This window comes from Prionailurus viverrinus, chromosome F2 (genome assembly GCF_022837055.1).
Source record: "Prionailurus viverrinus isolate Anna chromosome F2, UM_Priviv_1.0, whole genome shotgun sequence".
In the NCBI taxonomy this organism is placed as follows: Eukaryota; Metazoa; Chordata; class Mammalia; order Carnivora; family Felidae; genus Prionailurus; species Prionailurus viverrinus.
In genome coordinates this window covers 30,282,565-30,304,235 of record NC_062578.1, presented here as the reverse complement: position 1 = coordinate 30,304,235, position 21,671 = coordinate 30,282,565, and the positions used below count along the sequence as shown (strand labels likewise).

The following is a 21,671-nucleotide window of genomic DNA, read 5'->3' as shown; positions in this document are numbered from 1 at the left end:
AGGGCGGATCTGTCCCAGACGGAGTCACGCCTATGTGGGCGGGGCCGCAGGGGTGGGACTTCCTGTCCGGAACATTTTTCACTCACAGGAAGAACACAGCCACGGATCCTGCCGGTAGTCTAGTGATAGAGCCTGACCTCTTCCAACTTAAGGTACGTCCTGCGTTCCTTCTACCCCATACCGCCTCTCAGGCGGTCTTGGCCGGAGCTTCGAGCCTGGGTGCTGCGGGGCGGCCCTCCGCGGGCGGGAGTGGGTGGGCGCGGTCAGTCGTGCAGGCGTTGGCGCCCAGGGACAGAGGCCGCAGCTGGGGCCGCTATATCTCTGCAGTGTTGTCCTTAACCCCCGCCGCGGAGTGACCCCACAGCGTGTAGCGATTTCGCTCGCGGGCTCTCTCTGCACCTTTGCGGCGGCTTATGTTGAGTAAGTTCTTTTAAATTTTACTGTTTTCCAAGGCAGCTCAGAGACCTCGCATATTCCAGGGTCATGCAGTCCCAGTGTAACCCCCTGATCCTGTCCTGTGCAGTCGTGCTGCTGGGAACTGGTGACGGGAAGGTGGCTGTGTTCCCACTGTCAGGAAGGCTGCGACCAGCACAGAAACAGTTGAAAATGTTTCAGGTGTTTGTCTTTAGGAAAATGAAAGTGCATAAAATACTTCTCTCTTCGGTCGAGAAGTCTGCTCAAAGTGGTTAGGAATATAAGGCACTTAACACAAATAATCAAAACGTATGGAAGATATTCCTGAGTAACCTAAGTGTGATGCACCAAGTTTTATGGGCTCTTCCAGGCCAAGGCATCTTCCCAGCTTCTCCCTGCATGTTCCTTCCTAAGGAATGTCATTGAGATTTAGGACTCGGTTGTTGCCTACTCAGGTGACTTCTATAGTATTTATGTCTGCAGGCCACACCTCTTCTATGAGTTCAGGATCCATACGTTCAACTGCCTAGTGATGTCTCCTTTTGGTTTCATAAAGTCTCCCCCCCTCTACTAATTAAACTTTTGATCTCCCTACCTCCTACCCAAATTCCCAAATTGACTCTTTTCTGTTATTCTGTTTCAAAAGATGTCGCTATTATCCATTCAGTTGTTAAAGTGGAAAATCTGGGCATCATTGAACTCTTCCTCTTCTTCCTAACCTATATCCAAATTATTGCTAAATGTCCCCAACTTTACCTCTCAAAGCAAATATCTCTTGATTATCTCAACTTCTCTATGTATATCTCTCCCTTCATTCTCCTAAGTTCAAGCCAACCGTCAGGTCTTCTCTGGACTACTGCATTCTAATTCTAAATCTGCAATCCAGTCTGCCTAGCATCCACTCTCCACTCTAACCTCCACCCTCCAATCTGTTATCATCAGTAGCCAAGGTGAAATGATTCTTCAGGGCTCTCAAATCAAATGTTATCTCTAAGGCTCTGATTGGGATGGTCCCTACTATCACCCCAGTCTCATTTCTCCTGCCTTTCTTTGAACTCTGGGCTGTCACATTTAAGCCTTTTAGTTACTTTTCACTTACATCCCATAGTCTAGTCCAGTTAGTTAATACCTGTTCATTTGGCCTTTAGATCTTGGTTTAATCAGTCATCAGGGCAACCTTATCTGATACCGAAAGCCAGGTTAAAGCTTTCCTGTTCCATGCTTCTCGTTGCATTTTTCCCCCTTAGCCCTTTTTTTTTTTTTTTTCTGGTGTTTTGTTTGTTTGTTTGGTTTTGGTTTTAATAACACCTAAGGGCACCTGGGTGGCTCAGGTCATGATCACCTGGTTCATGGGTTTGAGCCTCACATCAGGTTCTGTGCTGACATTGCGGAGCCTGCTTGGGATTCTCTCTCTTTCTTTCTCTCTCTGCCTCTCCCCTGCTCGTGTGCTCTTTCTCTCTCTGTCTCTTTAAATAAATAAATGGACTTAAAAAAATATGTCTACCCGCTAGCGAGTAAGTATGAACTGGGCCTGTTTTTCCTCACCATGACACAGTATATAATAGGTATTCAGCAAGTAGCTATCAAATGATTAAATAATGAATTCTGAATAGAGAATCCGTAGAAGGGTAGCTTTTGAAATGGGCATTAAAGGATTGGTGGGAGTTATAGCCATGCTGTTAGAAGGTAGAGATATGAGTGGCTTGAGCAGTTTCTGACAAGGAAGCAGGTGCATTGTGAGAACATCTAGATCTGTTAAGCCTGGAAGAGCGGAATAGGAGTAAGAATGGGGGGGAAAACGTTTGAAAACAGTTCTTGGGACACTCTAAGCAGTTACTTGTGTAACTCAAAAAGTGGCTTCCCTTTTATATTAAAAAAAGTTCTTAGGAAGAAAAAGCGACTACAAGCAGAAACCGCTCACTGTATATGCCCTTTGCCCTTTCTTCTCTTTCCTACACTGTGAATGCCATGGTAGGGAATTGTGAGTAGTCTTTCAGGTGAAACTCTGTGTCAGTTATTCTCAATTATAAAGGTGATACAATTGGAGTTGCTTTATAAATGATGACACATTTTTCTGAGTCTGACCCCTTGAAAAGCTTCACTGTCCCAGGTACTGATTTTAGAGTGTGGTCAAGCCAGTGGTGAGCTATTTTGGTATTCTTTTCAGAAGTCAGTAGAAAACTAGACAGAAGACAAAAATATGTGGCTTTTTCTGGGAAATAAATTTCTTCATTATTTTTTTAGTCCCAGAATTTTCTGTCCCTCAGATTTTGTAATAGATCAGAGGACTTTAAAATCAGAATTGAGTTCAACTTCTGTGTCGTCTGTCCATATAACCTTGGAAAAATTATCATCTCTGAGCTTAAAGTTCTTCATCTTTACAACCTCATTAAAAAACCTCATTAAAAAACCTCATATGTAAAACCTCAAACTGCCTGACGTTTATTAGTACATGTACCTTCTGTGCCTTCCTTTCAAAGCTTCTCTAATTTCAGTATTCCCAGTGTTCTTTTTTCACTTTATTCTCCATTCAAACATGCACCTATCTTTTGAAATACTTAATGTGCTTCTTTCTCCATCCCCCAAACCAATGTTGTTTTTTAATTTACTTTTTAAGTTTTATTTTTAGAGAGAGCTGGAGCAAGGGAGAGGAGTAAAGGGAAGGAGGAGGGGAGGGAGGGAGGGAGAGAGAGAGAGAGACAGAGAGAGAGAGAGAGGGAGAGACAGAGAGGGAGAGAGAGAATCTTAAGCAGGCTCCACTCTCAGTGCAGAGCCTGACATGGGCCTCAATTGCATGATCTTAGCATCAACACCTGAGCTGAAATCAGGACACTCAACTGACTGAGCCCCCCAACCAGCTGAGCCACCCAGGTGCCCCTGATTGTTTGTTTTTTTAAATTTTTAATGGTTTTTTTTTTTTTTTTTTTTTTTGAGAGAGAGACACAGAGAGTGAGTGGGGAAAGGTCAGAGAGAGGGGGAGACATAGAATCCAAAGCAGGCTCCAGGCTCTGAGCCGTCAGCACAGAGCCCGATGTGGGGCTTGAACTCACAAACCATGAGATCAGACCTGAGCCCAAGTTGGACGCCTAACTGACTGAGCCATCCAGGTGCCCCTGTTTTTTTTTTTTTTTTTAATGTGATGTTGTGGGCACTTTAGGAAACACTTCTATGGAGTATTTTTTTGTCATGTAAATGATTCTACAATGGAAGAGATTGAGGTTAAGAATATTTCTTGATGGACCTTGAGTGAATCTTGAGAAATATTGAACACTAAGATACGGAAGAAGGCAAATCCAAAATGAAAGTATTTTGCTAACTGAGTTGTTTTTGTGAACTAACTATTCTGTAATTAAGACTTAGGGATTTTTAACTGCTTTGTCCTGACTCCTGTTAAATCTGCTCAGAAGATGGCTGATCCTTGGCAGGAATGTATGGACTATGCAGTAACCCTAGCAAGACAGGCTGGAGAGGTATGAACAGAAATCTTGTCAGCCATTGTGTGTCGGATGTGGACAGCATGTGGTTGTTGTGTGAAATAAAACATGTATCTTGATCTGCATTTGTTTTCATTTTACTAAACATTTTAAACGGAGTCAATACTCTGATTTTATGTCACTAAACTTTTTGTGATGACGATTGTGAATCTAAAATAGGATTATGATTTTATAACTTTCTACCTAGGTCCTAACCACTAAAGGTTTATTTTGTGTACATTGTGGTGAGACATGTTTAACACTAGATTGAATGTTTTAAACCATTTCTAGATTTCACCTTTTAGTTTAATTTAAAATGACATGCATTTTCCATTTGCTTATCAAAAAAATCTTTTCAGGTGGTTCGTGAAGCTATAAAAAATGAAATGAATGTCATGGTCAAAAGTTCTCCAGCTGATCTGGTTACAGCTACTGACCAAAAAATTGAAAAAATGCTTCTCTCTTCCATAAAGGAAAAGTATCCATCTCACAGGTATTTTTTATTTTAGTCTCACATGATAAATTAAAATGTAGTTAGAGTCCATGTACTAGACAAAAATTTTGAATCTAGACACAGAAATTGACTTTAGTTGACTTAAGCTGCAAAGCAATTTATTTGGAGGGTGGTGGGTGGCTCAGAAACCCTGAGATCAGGGCTTAGGCAGAAACCAGGAAGGAAGACAGAGCTGAGATGCCACAGGAGCCATTGCTTCACATGCCACCAGTAGCCTCATTGTTGACTCTGCTATAGCTTTGGATGTCTTTGCCTCATTATCTTAAGATTACAAATCCTGGGAAGGAACATCTTGCTGAACTCAGGTTGTTTGCCCAAACTCAAGCTGCCAGGAAGCAGCAAATGGGATATTTGGATTCCTACATAGTAGGAGTAGTGTTTGGATGCTGGGAAGCTAAGGTCACAAATGTCTGCCATAGGCACGATTTAGAAGTTGAGTTTTCTCTATATTGCAAACTTTTTTACATTGTAGAGTGGTGGTAACTCTAACGATTTTGAGAGAAAAATACCAAAATCGGGGCTCTCTTACACACAGACATATTGTAGAAACATCACCATCACTTTAAAATTTTTTATTTTTGAGGAAGAGAGTGCGCGAGTGAGCGTGAGCAGGGCAGGGGCAGAGAGCAAGGGAGACACAGAATCCGAAGCAGGCTCCAGGCTCTGAGCTGTCAGCACAGAGCCCGACACAGGGCTCAAACTCGTGAACTGTGAGATCATGGCCCAAGCCAAAGTTGGACGCTTAACCAAATGAGTCACCCAGACGCCCCACCACTTTAAAGTTTTAACATTGTCATTCTCTCCTTCTTGTTCATGCCATTGACTATTCCTGGTATTTTAGCCATTGAGAAGAAAAAATGTTTTAAGCTGTGGCTAAATATACTTCCTCTCAATAAAAAAGGTTTTACAGCTAAGTGAAAAAGGGATAAAAGAAAACCATAATTATAGGACAGTTCAGTATTGAATAAAGGAAATAAAATAATCAATAAAGGGAAAAAAAAGCCAATGAACTCAGACACCATTTACAAAATTCACCTGGGATTTATTACATAGCATGCTTAAGGAAGGCATGCAGACACAGTAATTTTGGTGGGTAATTTGCTTTCTCATTGACTTATTTAATGATCTCTATGTTACCTATTGCTGCATTAATTACCCTAAAAACTTTGGGGCTCTAGACAAGCATTTATTATCTGAGTTTGCTAGAGTCGGTAATATGGGAGTAGCTTGGCTGCATGCTTCTGGTCAGGGTCTCATAAAGTTAGAGTGAAACTGTCGGTCAGGGCTGCAGGCATTTCAAGACTCGCCTAGGGCCAAAGGATAAGTTCCCTTATGTGATTGTTGGTGACTTCAGTTCCTCATGGATTGTCTACTAGCAGCTTTCCTTAGTTCCTTGCCATGTGGGCCTCTCCATAGCGCACCTTATAACATGGTGGCTGCCTCCCCTGCCCTGGAGCAAGAGAGGGAAGGCGAGAGAGGGAGAAAATAAATAAGATAGAAACCACAGTACCATTTGGTGAATGAGTCTTCAGAGTTGCATATTATAACTGCTGCTTTGTTCTGTTGGTTAGAAGGGAGTCACTCAATTCAAATTCACACTCAGGGCGAGGGGTGGTTAGGTTCTCCTCTTAGAAGAGCGTAAGAGAACTTGTGGATTTATTTTTAAAACCACATTTCCTTAATAAGTCCTCATCTGCGAGAAATGTGTGTGCGTACACATGTGTGTACCTTTGTTTTTCCTGGTATTCCATCTGAGAATTTTGAATTTTATTTTTCACATGACTTTGTTCCAGGAGAAATAAAGTTTTCTCATTTTACCGGTCTGAAGGAAGAAGGAACAACAATAGAAAAGTGGTACATGGACTTTTGTTATGTATTCTAGTCGTCTCTGAATCTAAGGAAATGTAAAAGTTTGAAAATTGTTGAAAGCAGTATAAAGATTTTGAATTTTTCATTCTTGGTTTTAGTTTCATTGGTGAGGAATCTGTGGCAGCTGGGGAAAAAAGTGTCTTAACCGACAGCCCTACATGGATCATTGACCCTATTGATGGAACAACTAATTTTGTCCATAGGTATGTTTTTAAAATGTTAATACTGTAATTACTGTTTGTATACTAACTGAATGGACCTTTAGAATATTCTGTTCACAGACCTCGATGCTTTAGAGAATTGTATAATTTGTAGAGTGAAATGTATTATGCAGAATTTTCATCAGATATGGAAGAGGTGACAAAATATTCATGTCATGGACTTGTGCAGTGAAGTGCCCTGTTCACCATTCTTTTTCTCACTATTGGAGCCATATAAAATGTAAGCAAGTAACATTGCTGCTTTGAGATTAAGGAGCTAGTGGGATCAGTATGGGGGGGTGGGGGTCATATAAAATGTTGTCTATATAGAGTGGGTTCAATCCAGGAGAGAAAACTATTGAGCATGGGTTGCATGATCAACAGCCTTGGGTTTGAGTCCAGATGCCTTTTTTTTAAGTTTATTTATTTTGAGAGAGTGTGTGCATGTATACGCATGAGCAGGGGGAGGGGCAGAGAGAGAGGAAGGAGAGAATCTCAAGCTGACAGCATGGAGCCCAATGCAGAGCTCCATCCCACAAACTGAGATCATGACCTGTGCTGAAATCAAGAGTTGGATGCTTAACTGACTAAGCCACCCAGGTGCCCCCATATGCTCTTTTATAGGCTTTGTGACCTTGGGCAAGCTATTTAATCTTCCTAAGTTTCAGTTGTTGTTGGTGTTGTTTAATGTATAAAATGGGCATATTAATGGTACCTGCCTCAAAGAACTGTTTGTTCTTGAGATTCAGTGAGTAGTACTTTGAACTTAGTATAGTGCCTGGCACAAAGTAAGTCTGCATCTCTGTATATTAGCACTGAAAGAGAGCCCGAGAGTATTGCCAGTGACCGTTAAAATGGGTAGTCTAGTTTGGTGGACTTACATAGATGTTATATTTGGAGTTGCCATGTAGGTATACATATGTTTACTAATTCAGAATTGTTAAAGTCTGTAAAGCTAAGATTTCAAATCTGTATGTGGAGTGTTAACATGGAAAGATGTTGTGATATAACCTATAGAAGACTATAATACAGAGGGTATATGCTACGATCCCATTTTTGTTACAATGAAAACTCAAATATTTCTTAAACTTTTTACTTTCAATAGTTGAACACATTTTTTCATATTTTCTTCATCTTGATTCTGGAGTAGAAATTACAACCTATGTGTTCAAAACCCTCATGCAGCCACAGCAATAACTGTGGTTAACAGTTTACTTTTCAGATGTGAAGCTCCAAATTTGGTGTTAAAGACAAGAAACGGTTTATTCTGTACAATTTAATACCTATGTTTATAGGTCCTCTGTGGGAGAAATGACCAAAAAAGACTTTTTTTTAACCATGGTCAATTAAAATTTTTTTGAATTTGTTTTTATTTTTGGAAAAATTATTTTATATAGTTACTATATTCATGACATATGAGATTCCAGAGATCTAAAATGGCAGGCAGTGCAAGGTGTCCTTCCCACTTCTGACCCCAGTTTCTCAGGACCAGTTTCTGGAGGTGGCCGCTGTTGCCACATTCTTGGGAATTCTTTCAGAGTTGTTTCATGCCTATAGAAGCATCCTGTATGTATGTATATGTATGTATGTATGTATACACCTCTCCCCTCACTATTTACACAAAGATTACATACTACTCACACTGTTCTGGGGGAGGAGGGATGAGACTATATGAAAAAGTATGTAGTCAATTATGTTATGAAAGAACATGTTTATTGAAAGTAATACTTATCTTGATAAATACGTATATGTGTGTGTGTTTTTTTTCAAGGTTTCCTTTTGTAGCTGTTTCAATTGGCTTTACTGTAAATAAAAAGGTATGCTGTTTAAATGTATGATTGGTAAAATGCCTTGCTCTCATTTTCTGAGAAAGAGTAAATGTGTCTTTGTAATAAATTTAGGTTTGTCTCTACATTCAATTTACATAGCTGCACTATTTCAAAATACACTACAGAACTCTTAAAGTTGGCATGATACCTTTTCCAGTAAGAATAAAAATTTAATGTCTTCTGAGAAGCAAGAATTGAAAAAAACCTCGCAAGTAACTGAAATACAATTCAGTGTTTAATCACCATGATCTATTGTGATAGAGTCAGATGTGATGGGTGTTGTGATCTAAATGCTTAACAGAAGTGGTAGGATTGGAGCTAGGAATGCCTTACTAGGCGTCAGTGAAGGGAGACTTGGAAAGACCAGAAAGCGGCAGGGGCCAAAGCATGGTTGGAAAATGCCGAGTGTGTTCAGGAACTCAATTACTTGCTATATCTAAGACGCAGTAGAATATAATCTCTAACTATTATGTTTCCTTGTTTGGCTATTTGATCAAACAGTGATATGTACTAACATCTTCTTCAAGGAGCTTGTGATAAATTTGACCAGCATGTATACAAGAGAGTCAAGAAGTCTGTGAAAATAAAAACGCATCTTAGGCACAAGGTGTGTTAATTCGTGAGAACATCCAAAAGAAGCTAAAGGAGCCTTGAGCATATAATTGGCCCTGGGCTGTGTGCTGTCCCTGCCACTGAACTAGCTCACACTTTGTGCAAAAGTTAGATGTGTAAACAGATAAATATGTGCTGGGACTATGAAAAAAGGCTGTGAGAACATGAAGAGGGTATATCCAATTATGCCTAGAGTGGTTTGGGGACGCCTTCGTAAACAGAAGGGGTCTTAGAAGTCAGTCATGTGAGTTTGGTCTTAGCAACTTAGGAGTTTGCCAGATAAGAAAAGGAGGAAAGCATTTGAGTCGGAACAGCTTGGAGAAGAGCATGATGTGTGTGGGGAACAAGATGCTCATTGTGAATGAAACTCTGAAAGTGGCAGGAGCAGAATCGATGAGGTGAGTTAGTTGTGATTTTGTTGTGAGGCACTGTGGCCTGTCTGTGCCAGAACATTTGGGTTTTGTTTTAAGGCAGTAGGAAACCAATAGAGGTTTTAAAGTACAGAGTGACAGATATTCCAGCAATGTAGAGATCATACCAGAGGGGTGCAAAGGGTGATTCTGAACTAAGATGGGGCAGTGAGGATGGCTGAGGAAATGCCAAAATCAAGAAGTACTTTCAAGATAAAATTTGCAGAGGGAGACACACGGGGAAGGAATGAGGTGTGATCAGGTAATGAGTGATTTTTGACCTCGGGCTGAGGCTGCTGCAAGACTAACTCAAACCTGGCTTCCTACCTCTGATAATGGGGTTATAAGTGGCACAGGCCAAAGTTAAAAGTGGTAGTTGAATTTATAGACTGGAAAGAACGAACTTACAAGAATATAGAGAGCTAAAAGGGAAATGGAAGAAATGGAAGAATGAGCAAATCCTGAGCCACATCACTTTTAAGGGTTGGACACAGAACAACGTCCTTAAAAAACTGACCCCAAGATAGATTAGTGAGTGAAGTAGGACTAAGAGTACTGCCAGAAACCTGGAGGTGCTGGATTAAGTAATGAAGAAGTGTGGATAATTGTCAGCAGGCTGCAGTTCTTCAGGGAAGGCATTTGGTCAATAGGAGCTCATGGGTAATTTCTTTGCAAGAAGTTTGAGGAGAGTGCATGTTTAGGGCAGAAGCCAAATTGTAATTTTTCTTACTAGAAGAACAGGAGAAGCAAAGTATAGACTGCCCTTTAGCGGTGAAGAGAAAAGGAGAAGATAACATTTTGAAAGTTGTGCAAGGGAGGTAGAAATTGAGTGTGAAAGTACACCAGCATGGAAATCTGAGAGAAGAAGAATCAGTTGATGAAAGAGTTTTTCAGAGAAGCTTGAGAGAGGGTAGGAATCATAATACAGAAGAAGTACTCACCTTAGAAAGTAGGAAATAACTTGTCTTTATCTGAGGCAGGAGGGCAGGAGGTCAAGGCGGGTGCTCTTAAATTGAGAAATAGATGGGACAAGAGTCAAGGATTCAAGTCTGATGACCTCTTTCCTCTGTTTAAGCTGGAAATTAGCATTAAGTATCCCACAGTAGTTATTTGAACACATTCTTAGCATACCTGATTTTTTTTTTTTTATTGTCACTGCCTTAGAAAAAGTACTCATTTGATGATGAAAAACACTCAGGTTTGGTAAAGGAAACTTCTTTCCTTCTGCAGATGGAATTTGGAGTTGTATACAGTTGCCTGGAGGATAAGATGTATACCGGCAGGAAAGGAAAGGGAGCCTTTTGTAATGGTCAAAAACTACAGGTTTCACAACAAGAAGGTAGGTTTATCGTCTGATTTTTGATGTGATTGATATTCCATACATGTGTTTTGAATTTTTTGAGTTAACATGTAGAGTTCACTCAGTTGTTAACAGATTCATAAATTGTGTATACTTTCCTATTACTTCTTAATTTCCACTGCAGTTTTGAATGTGGTAGTAGGAGCAAGGATCTCAAGTATAGTCCAGAAACACCCCTTCAGCCCCAGCAGCTTGCTAAGTGCTGGGATAGGAAGATAAATAAGAAGGGCTCCCCGCCGCCATGGAGTTCACGGCTCATTGTTTCAGCCACTGCATCTCAAATTCTTTGTCAAATTCCTCTGATCTGATGCCACTGGGGCCAGTTGTCAGACCATAAATGTGGGAGAATAAGTCTGTTACAGTTGGGAATCATTAAAAATGACATGACCTTGATGATCGGCGTTTTGTCTTTCATGTGACGGCTCATTGAGGCGGGAGTGTCCCCTTTTTTCCATAAACCGTGTCCAGCATTTCCCAGCGTGCACCTGTGGTTCTTTAAGGTGCAGCAAGAACTTAGATGCTTCAGAATCCCCCTCCACCTGTGTAATCTTTCTCCTCAGACACTTAATTTGAGAGCAGATTTTTAGCTCATTTAGTTCACTTTTAGTTCAGTTTAGTTGATTGAACTCGAAGACCCCAAAGATTGGAAGATGCGTCCTGATTTTTCAAGATGTTAACGTGAAAAAAGTGCATCTTAGAATCAAAGTAATATAGTTTTTAATTAGCTTATGTGGTATTAGAGGAAACAACAGTAAACACATTCGGAACAAGCTGGTAAGCGTCCGTCTCCACTGGTGGGAGGAGATGACGCGTAGGGTACACGAGGGAGCCTGTTAGCCAAGAGGGTTGCGTGTGTCATGAGCTTCAGTCATGTTGTTTCAAAGAGGGCACAGAAAACATTGGATAAGCTGTCAAGTTAGTAAATGGAGGTCAGCCACCACTTAACTTTTGTTTTATTTCAAATCTATATTTAAATTTCCCCAAGTTTTACTTTTTAAATATTTAAGGTATTCGCTTGTTTCCCACGAAAGATACCATGCATGCAAGCAAATTGGTTATATTCTACACTTTTGGGGGATGATCTAAGAAGCAGATTCTTTTGATGATTATAAAACAACCACTTTGAGGATAATAAATTTATCAGAATTTTAAATACTTCAAGGCTTAGAAATTTGATACAACCAGGAAGAGGGATAAAAATGTCCTATTTTGTTCTAAATTATAAGTATCACATTTTTTATCAGAATTCTTATTAAACTCTAGGGATTATTTAAAACATTCTCTTTCAGATATTACCAAATCACTCTTGGTGACAGAGTTTGGCTCTTCTAGAACACCAGAGACTGTAAGAATTATTCTTTCTAATCTGGAAAGGCTTTTGTGTGTTCCCATTCATGGGTAAGCTCTTTTCATTTATTCCCTGAAGTTCCAGAGAATTTAACATCTTAAAGAATGAATTTTCCTTAAACTTTTTTTTTTTTTTTTAACATTCATTTTGGGGAGAGAGAGAAAGCATGTGTGCATGCGAGCAAGTGAGGGTGGGGCAGAGAGAGGGATACACAGAATCTGAAGCAGGCTCCAGGTTCTGAGCTGTCAGCACAGAGCCCGACTTGGGGCTCAAACTCATGAACTGTGAGATCATGACCTGAGCCAAAGTCAGGCGCTTAACCTACTGAGCCACCCAGGCACTTCGAATTTTCTTTTAGAAGTTAAATTTTTTTATTAATAGGATTGGGGTCAGTACCGTAATTCTAATTTTGTAATGTAACTAAAAAACCTTTTTATTTGAGAACAATTTCATATGTGACAAAATTTGCTGGAATAATTAAAAAAAAAATCCCTTTACTCAGATTCACCTGTTGTTAACATTTTACCCTATTTGCTTTATTTTTTCATTCCCTCTGTGTGTGTGTGTGTGTGTGTGTGTGTGCGCGCGCGCGCGTGCGCATGCATACATGCAGTTTTTTTCCCCCAAACTAAGTTAGGGTCAATTACTTACATCATGACTCTTTACCCCTAAATACTTCAGTTTATTTCTTGAGATTGATGCGAGATATTTTCTTCTATGATCACAGTACAATTATTGACTTTATAAATTTATTTTTTATCTGATGTACCATCTGTATTTAATTTTGTCACTTGATATAATGTCCTTTGTAGCCTTTTTTTTTTTTTTTTTTTTTTAACAAATATAAGATTCAGTCTGGGGTCAGGCATTACATTTAGTTATTATGTCTGGTTAGCCACCTTTAATCTGGAGTGTTTCCGCAACCTAAGAAATAACCCACTTCCTCTCAGTTTTCAAATTATTTGCATGAATGGATACAAGGTAGACTCTTATAATTTTTTTCTGGTTTCTCTGTATCGATGGTTGTCTTCCCTTGTCACTTCTTATTTTTTATATTTGTGCTTTGTTTTTGTAAATCTTGATTAAAGTACTTACGTGGCTTGTCTTTTTTTTTTTTTTAATGTTTATTTTTGAGAGAGAGAGAGAGAGAGAGAGCAATCGCAAGTGCGTAAGCGAGGGAGGGGCAGAGAGAGAGGGAGACACAGAATCCGAAGTAAGCTCCAGGCTCTGAGCTGTCAGCATACAGCCTGATGCGGGGCTCGAACCCACGAACAGCGAGATCATGACCTGAGCCAAAGTCAGACGCTTAACCGATTGAGCCACCCAGGCGCCCCTCTTTTTGTTTTTGTTTTTGTTTTTGTTTTTGTTTTTGTTTTATCAAAGAACCAGGATTATGATTTATTAATCTGATCTATAGTTTTTCTCCTCTCTGCCTTATTATTTTCATCCTTGTGCCTTTCTTGGTTCCTTTTTAAGTAGAGAGTTTGCTTTTATTCTTTCACTTTTATTAATATAAATATCTAGGCTATGAATTTCTGTCTTACCTCTGTGTTAAATGGTTCTGTAGATTCTGATACGTAGGGTTTCATTCTAATTATTTTCATAAAATCAGTAATTTGTTTGTATTTCCTCTTTCACTTAAGAGTTCTATTCTTAAATTTCTACAAAGAAAGTTTCTTTAAATTTCATTTTTTAACTTTAGTAGTTTTGTTACATTGTAACAAATCTGCTATGGAACTTACTAATGTTTTCTTTGTGCATTCTATAATTAATGTTTGTTACAGTTCCATATGCACTGAGTTAAAGTATATGCTCCATTATCAGGGTATAATGTTTGATATATAGCCTAAGGATTGACCTTATTACGTTTATTTTTCTACTTCACCTGTCTCATACTGAGTGATATGTTAAAGTCTTCTGTTATTAGTGTGTTTCTCAGTATTTCTCCTTGGAAATCATAAAGTTTTTTTTTAATGTTTATTGATTTATTTTGAGAGAACATAAGCAGAGGAGGGTGAGAGAGAGAGGGAGGGAGGGAGGGAGGGAGAGAATAGAGGGAGGGAGAGAAGCAGGCTCCACACTCAGGGGGAGTCCGATGCAGGGCTCTGTCTCACGACCATGAGATGACCTGAGCTGAAATCAGGAGTTGGACATGTAACCCACTGAGCCACCCAGGCACTCCTACAACTCTTAGAGCTTTTATCTTATATAAGGTGGAAGCTGTATTATTTGATGCCTATACATAACTGTTACACCTTCTTGTGTCATTTTAACTTTACTTACAGTATCCTTTGTTTTGTTTCATCCTTTTGGACTTAGTCTACTTTGACATCAAAAATGAAAACTCTGCCTCCTAACTATTATTGCCATTTGCTTGGTACATGTTGGTCCACTTTTATTTGTAGCCCTTTTGAATCATTGTTTCAAGTGTGTCTCTTGAATACAGCCTGGAATGGAGTTTTGTTTTATAATGAATTTAATTTTTTTTCTTTTAACAAAATGGGCCTGTTCAAATGTTAATATGACAGTTTAGTCTCAATTCTACCCTTTAGTCTTTGTTCTTTGTTGGACTTAACAAAAGGACTGCTACAGGCATCTTATAAAGTTTTCCCGGTCACCTTAAGATTGTATGAAGCTCATCCTTTATGGGTTCCTTGGGAAGGGCACATGTGCATAAAGTTCCATGAGTTCTGGCACGTTCCAAACTCTTCTTCTGTGGCTTTGAAACTTGAACAGCTTGGCTGGATGTAATATCCTTAAGAAACAAAGTATGGACTAAATTTCTTGAAAATACTATTTTACTGTTGCCTTGCTTTGTATGTTGCTTTTGAGAAATCTGATGCCATTCTAATTTTTTTGGCTTTTTAATTCATGTTTTACTTGGAGGCTCTTTTTGTTTTGTTTTGCTTTTTTGTTTTTTAATCTTTCTAATTGTACAATGATCTTGGAATTGCTCATTCTGGCAGTTTTCTCCTTTAACATGTACACGCATGTCTTTTTTTTATTCAGGAAAATCTTTGAATTATAGTTTTAAAAATTTTTTATATTTGTTTATTATTGAGAGAAAGAGAGACACAGAGTGTGAGCAGGGGAGGGTTAGAGAGAGGGGGGAGACACAGAATCCGAAGTAGGCCCCAGGCCCTGAGCTGTCAGCACAGAGCTTGTCGCGGGGCTCAAACTCACAAACTGTGAGATCATGCCCTGAGCCGAAGTCGGTCGCCCAACCGACTGAGCCACCCAGGCACCCCTGAATTATAGTTTTAAATACTAATTCAGTTCTCATTTTCATTTTCTGTTCTGTTTTCATTTCTTCAGGACACTAGTAGTAATGTTCAACCTGCTTTGTGTCATTTTTTTCAACCACTTCCTCTCTGACCCTTTTTACTTCTTTCCTTTATTGCTTTTCCTCATTGCCCTTCATTAGGTTTTTATTGGCATCTGTTCTCCTAAGGGTACCTTGTTATCTACTTTTCATTCATGATACAATTTTGTCTCCCCCCTCCCCCATCTTCTTTTCTGAGGTTTATGCATCTTTTATCTCTTCCTTTTCCCACCCCATTTCTACAGCAGTTTTTTTGAATTTCTGATTTAACTCCCTCCCCCACCCCCGTATTTACAAACATTTCTTTGAGGGTATTTAATTCAGGTTGGATTGATTTCATTTTCAGTTTTTTTCAGTCTCATTGTGGACTTTTTGGGGGAGACTTTATCAGGCAAAAAAAAAAAACAAAAACAAAAACCACTTTCTTTTTTTTTTTTTAATTTTTTTTTTTCAACGTTTATTTTATTTTTGGGACAGAGAGAGACAGAGCATGAACGGGGGAGGGGCAGAGAGAGAGGGAGACACAGAATCGGAAACAGGCTCCAGGCTCCGAGCCATCAGCCCAGAGCCCGACGCGGGGCTCAAACCCACGGACCGCAAGATCGTGACCTGGCTGAAGTCGGACACTTAACTGACTGCGCCACCCAGGCGCCCCAAAAACCAAACACTTTCATTAGCAAATGTCTGATATTTTATAGTAGTTCTGTATGGATGTGGTCTCCTTTTTTTCTATTTCTGTTCATTTTGTGATCAGGGTTCCTGATTTCAGAACTTTTTATTCCCAGTTCTGCCCTTCTGTGCAGTTTCTTTTATGATAATCTATTAAGTTGTGGTGGGGGTTGGGGGTTGGCCTATGTTTCACTTTTATTTCTGTAGGATCCTTAATTTTTCACTAATTCTTTTCCTTCACTTCCTAGTCTAAAAGGGGTGGCACTTTTCTTAAAATTTTTCTTGAGCTATAATTGACATATAACATTCCTTTCTTTTCTTTTCTTTTCTTTTTTTTTTTTTTGAGAGAGAGAGAGACAGAGCATGAGTGGGGGAGGGGCGGAGAGAGAGGGAGACACAGAATCAGAAGGAGGCCCCAGGCTCTGAGCTGTCAGCACAGAGCCGGACGGAGGGCTGCAACCCATGAACCAGGACATCATGACCTGAGCCGAGGAAGTCAGATGCTAAACTGACTGAACCACTCAGGCACCCCAGACATATAACATTATTTTAATTTCAGGTATACAGTATAATGATTTCATATTTGGATATATTGTGAAATGATCACCACCACAATAAGTCTAGTGAATATCTATCATCACATAATAGAGTTTTTTTCTTCTTGTAGTGAGAACTTTTAAGATCTACTTTCTTAGCAACTTTGAAATATGGGATACAGAATTATTTTTTTTACATTTAATAACTTATTTTATTATTTTATTTTTTTAAATTTACATCCAAATTAGTTAGCATATAGTGCAACAATGATTTCAGGAGTAGATTCCTTAATGCACCTTACCCAGTTAGCGCATCCCCCCTCCCACAACCCCTCCAGCAGCCCTCAGTTTGTTCTCTGCATTTAAGAGTCTCTCATGTTTTGTTCCCCTCCCTGTTTTTTTATTATTTTTGTTTCCCTTCCCTTAGGTTCATCTGTTTTGTCTCTTAAAGTCCTCATACGAGTGAAGTCATATGATTTTTGTCTTTCTCTGACTAATTTTGCTTATTATGATACCCTCCAGCTCCATCCATGTAGTTGCAAATGGCAAGATTTCATTCTTTTTGATTGCCGAGTGATATTCCATTGTATATATATATACACCACTTCTTTATCCATACATCCATCGATGGACATTTGGGCTCTTTCCATACTTTGGCTATTGTTGATAGTGCTGCTATAAACATGGGGGTGCATGTGTCTCTTCAAAACAGCACACCTGTATCCCTTGGATAAATGCCTAGTAGTGAAATTAATTGCTGGGTCATAGGGTAGTTCTACTTCTAATTTTTTAAGGAACCTCCATACTGTTTTCCAGAGTGGCTGCACCAGCTTGCATTCCCACCAGCAATGCAAAAGAGATCCTCTTTCTCTGCATCCTCACCAACATCTGTTGTTGCCTGAGTTGTTAATGTGAGCCATTCTGACAGGTGTGAGGTGGTATCTCATTGTGGTTTTGATTTGTATTTCCTTGTTGATGAGTGATGTTGAGCATTTTTTCATGCGTCGGTTGGCCATCTGGATTTCTTCTTTGGAGAAGTGTCTATTCATGTCCCCTGAACATTTCTTCACTGGATTATTTGTTTTTTGGGTGTTGAGTTTGATAAGTTCTTTATAGATTTTAGATACTAACCCTTTATCTGATATGTCATTTGCAAATATCTTCTCCCATTCTGTTGGTTGCCCTTTAGTTTTGCTGTTTGTTTCCTTCGCTGTGCAGAAGCTTTTTATCTTGATGAGGTCCCAGTACTTCATTTTTGCTTTTGTTTCCCTTGCCTCCGGAGATGTGTTAAGTAAGAAGTTGCTGTAGCCAAGATCAAAGAAGTTTTTGCCTGCTTTCCTTGAGGATTTTGATGGCTTCCTGTCTTACATTGAGGTCTTTCATCCATTTTGAGTTTATTTTTGTGTATGGTGGAAGAAAGTGGTCCAGGTTTAGTCTTCTGCACGTCGCTGTCCAGTTTCCCAGCACCACTTGCTGAAGAGACTGTCTTTATTCCATTGGATATTTTTTCCTGCTTTGTCAAAGATTAGTTGGCCACATGTTTGTGGGTCCATTTCTGGGTTCTCTATTCTGTTCTATTGATCTGAGTGTCTGTTCTTGTGCCAGTACCATACTGTCTTGATGATTACAGCTGTGTAGTATAGCTTGAAGTCTGGGATTGTGATGCCTCCTGCTTTGGTTTTCTTTTTCAAGATTGCTTTGGCTATTCGGGGTCCTTTCTGGTTCCATACAAATTTTAGGATTATTTGTTCTAGTTCTGTGAAGAATGCTGGTGTTATTTTGATAGGGATTGCTTTGAATATGTAGATTGTTTTGGGTAGTGTTGACATGTTAACAATATTTGTTCTTCCTATCCAGAAGCATGGGATCTTTTTCTATTTTTTGTGTCTTCTTCAATTTCTTTCATAAGCTTTCTATAGTTTTCAGTGTATAGATTTTTCACCTCTTTGGTTAGATTTATTCCTAGGTATTTTATGGTTTTTGGTGCAACAGTAAATGGGATCAATTCCTTGATTTCTCTGTCGCTTCATTGTTGGTGTATAGGATTGCAACCATTTTCTGTGCGTTGATTTTATATCCTGCAAATTTGCTGAATTCATGAATCAGTTCTAGCAGTTTTTTGTGTGGAATCTTTTGGGTTTTCCATATAGAGTATCATGTTGTCTGTGAAGAGTGAAAATTTGACCTCCTCCTGGCTGATTTGGATGCTTTTTATTTCTTTGTGTTGTCTGATTGTAGAGGCTAAGACTTGTAATACTATGTTGAATAACAGTGGAGAGAGTGGACATCTCTGTCTTGTTCCTGACCTTAAGGGGAAAGCTCTCAGTTTTTCCCCATTGAGGATGATATTAGCATTGGGTCGTTCATATATGGCTTTTATGATCTTGAGGTATGCTCCTTCTATCCCTACCTTCTTGAGGGTTTTTATCAAGAAAGGATGCTGTATTTTGTCAAATGCTTTCTCTGCATCTATTGAGAGGATCATATGGTTCTTGTCCTTTCTTTTATTGATGTGATGGATCACATTGATTGTTTTGCGGATATTGAACCAGCCCTACATCCTAGGTATAAATCCCGCTGGGTCGTGGTGAATAATGTTTTTAATGTATTGTTGGATCCAGTTGGCTAATAATATCTTGTTGAGGGTTTTTGCATCCATTTCGTCAGGGAAATTGGTCTATAGTTCTCCTTTTTAGTGGGGTTTCTGGTTTTGGAATCAAGGTAATGCTGGCTTCATAGAAAGAGTTTGGAAGTTTTCCTTCCATTTCTATTTTTTTGGAACACCTTCAAGAGAATAGGTGTTAACTCTTCCTTAAATGTTTGGTAGAATTTCCCTGAAAGCTATCTGGCCCTGGACTCTTGTTTTTTGGCAGATTTTTGATTGCTAATTTGATTTCCTTACTGGTTATGGGTCTGTTCAAATTTTCTATTTCTTCCTGTTTCAGTTTTGGTAGTGTATTTGTTTCTAGGAATTTCTCCATTTCTTCCAGATTGCCCATTTTATTGGCATATAATTGCTCATAATATTCTCTTATTATTTTTATTTCTGCTGTGTTGGCTGTGCTCTCTCCTCTTTCATTCTTGATTTTATTTATTTGGGTCCTTTCCTTTTTCTTCTTGATCAAACTGGCTAGTGGCTTATCAATTTTGTTAATTCTTTCAGAGAACCAGCTTTTGGTTTCATTGATCTGGTTTTTGGTGGTTTTTTTTTTTTGGTTTTGATAGCATTAATTTCTGCTCTAATCTTTATTATTTCTTGTCTTCTGCTGTTTTGGGGTTTTATTTGCTGTTCTTTTTCCAGCTCCTTAAGGCATAAGGTTACGTTGTATATCTGTGATCTTTCTTCCTTCTTTAGGGAGGCCTAGATTGCTATATACTTTCCTCTTATGATCCCCTTTGCTGCGTCCCAGAGGTTTTGGGTTGTGGTGTTATCATTTTCATTGGCTTCCATATACTTTTTATTATCCTCTTTAACTTCTTGGTTGGCCCATTCATTCTTTAGTAGGATGTTCTTGAGTCTCCAAGTATTTGTTATCTTTCCAAATTTTTTCTTGTGGTTGATTTTGAGTTTCATAGCATTGTGGTCCGAAAATATGCACGGTATGATCTCAATCTTTTTGTACTTACTTAGGGCTGATTTGTGTCCCTATATGTGGTCTATTTTGGAGAACGTTCCATGTGCACTGGAGAAGACTGTATATTCTGCTGCTTTATGATGAACTGTTCTGAATATATCTGTTAAGTCCATCTGGTCCAGTGTGTCATTCAAAGCCATTGTTTCCTTGTTGATTTTTTGATTAGATGATCTGTCCATTGTTGTGAGTGGGGTGTTGAAGTCTCCTACTATTATGGTATTACTATCGATGAGTCTTTTTATGTTTGTGATTGATTTATATATTTGGGTGCTCCCACATTTGGCACATAAATGTTTACAATTGTTAGGTCTTCTTGGTGGATAGACCCCTTGATTATGATATAATGCCCTTCTGCATCTCTTGATACAGTCTTTAAAGTCTAGATTGTCTAATATAGGTATGGCTACTCTGACTTTCTTGTGTTGAGAATTAGCATGATAGCTGGTTCTCCATCCCCTTATTTTCAATCTGAAGGTGTCTTTAGGTCTAAAGTGAGTCTCTTATAAACAGCATATAGATGGATCTTGTTTTCTTATCCATTCTGTTACCCTATGTCTTTTGATTGGAGCATTGAGTCCATTGACGTTTAGAGTGAGTACTGAAAGATATGAATTTATTGCCATTATGATGCTTGTAGAGTTGGAGTTTCTGGTGGTGGTCTCTGGTCCTTTATAATCTTTGTTGCTTTTGGTATTTATTTATATATATATATTTTTTCATCTTTTCTCCCTTCAGAGAGTCCCCCTTAAAATTTCTTGCAGGGCTAGTTTAGTGGTCACAAACTCCTTTAATTTTTGTTTGGGAAACTTTTTATCTCTCCTTCTATTTTGAATAACAGTCTTGCTGGATAAAGAATTCTTGGCTGCATATTTTTCTGTTTAAGCACATTGAATATGGGATACAGAATTATTAACTATAGTTACCATGTAATATATCCCCATGAATTATTTTATAACTGGAAATTTATACCTTTGGACCCCCTTTATCCATCTTGTTCACTCTCAACCCCTGGCACCCACCAATCTGTTTTCTGTATCTAAGCTTGGTTGTTGTTTTGTTTTGTTTTAATGTTTATTTTAGAAGGAGAGAGAGCACGCGCACGCAAGCACAGGGGAGGGGCAGAGAGAGGGAGACACAGAATCTGAAGCTGGTTCTAGGCTCTGAGCTTTCAGCACAGAGCCTGATGCCGGGTTTGAACTCAAGAACTGCAGGATCATGCCCTGAGCCGAAGCCAGATGCTTAACCAACTGAGCTACCCAAATGCTCCATATTTTGTTTTGTATTGCACATATACATGGAATAACCAGTCTTATTGGACTCTCCCCAAGAAGTACAGCTTCCTTGAAGCTGTGCGGTTAGGTTCTACTTTTTTTCTAGTGCCTTCTCTGTAAAGAGAAGTCTTTACATACATAATCTTGCAGGACTATGAATTACCAAATTCTTACCTGTTTTCAGAATTTTTGTTATGTGTTGTCTCACT

The 21,671-nt window shown here is 39.0% G+C and overlaps 1 protein-coding gene across 7 annotated transcripts in view; it reads left to right on the top strand.

Annotated features, from left to right (window-relative positions):
- Positions 1-21,671, top strand: part of IMPA1 (inositol monophosphatase 1) — a 36,641-nt gene that overhangs the window by 1,568 nt on the left and 13,402 nt on the right. For 2 of the 7 annotated variants that reach the window (XM_047842239.1, XM_047842238.1), the window contains 8 exons: positions 89-152; positions 328-420; positions 3,769-3,884; positions 4,247-4,380; positions 6,369-6,473; positions 8,242-8,287; positions 10,552-10,660; positions 11,971-12,079. In XM_047842239.1, coding sequence (XP_047698195.1) covers positions 414-420; positions 3,769-3,884; positions 4,247-4,380; positions 6,369-6,473; positions 8,242-8,287; positions 10,552-10,660; positions 11,971-12,079 — 626 coding nt within the window. In that variant the 5' untranslated portion in view covers positions 89-152; positions 328-413. Of the gene's footprint in view, positions 1-74; positions 153-327; positions 421-3,768; positions 3,885-4,246; positions 4,381-6,368; positions 6,474-8,241; positions 8,288-10,551; positions 10,661-11,970; positions 12,080-21,671 lie in introns of those variants that run through there. The other 5 variants (XM_047842242.1, XM_047842241.1, XM_047842240.1 and 2 more) reach the window with 5 other exon arrangements.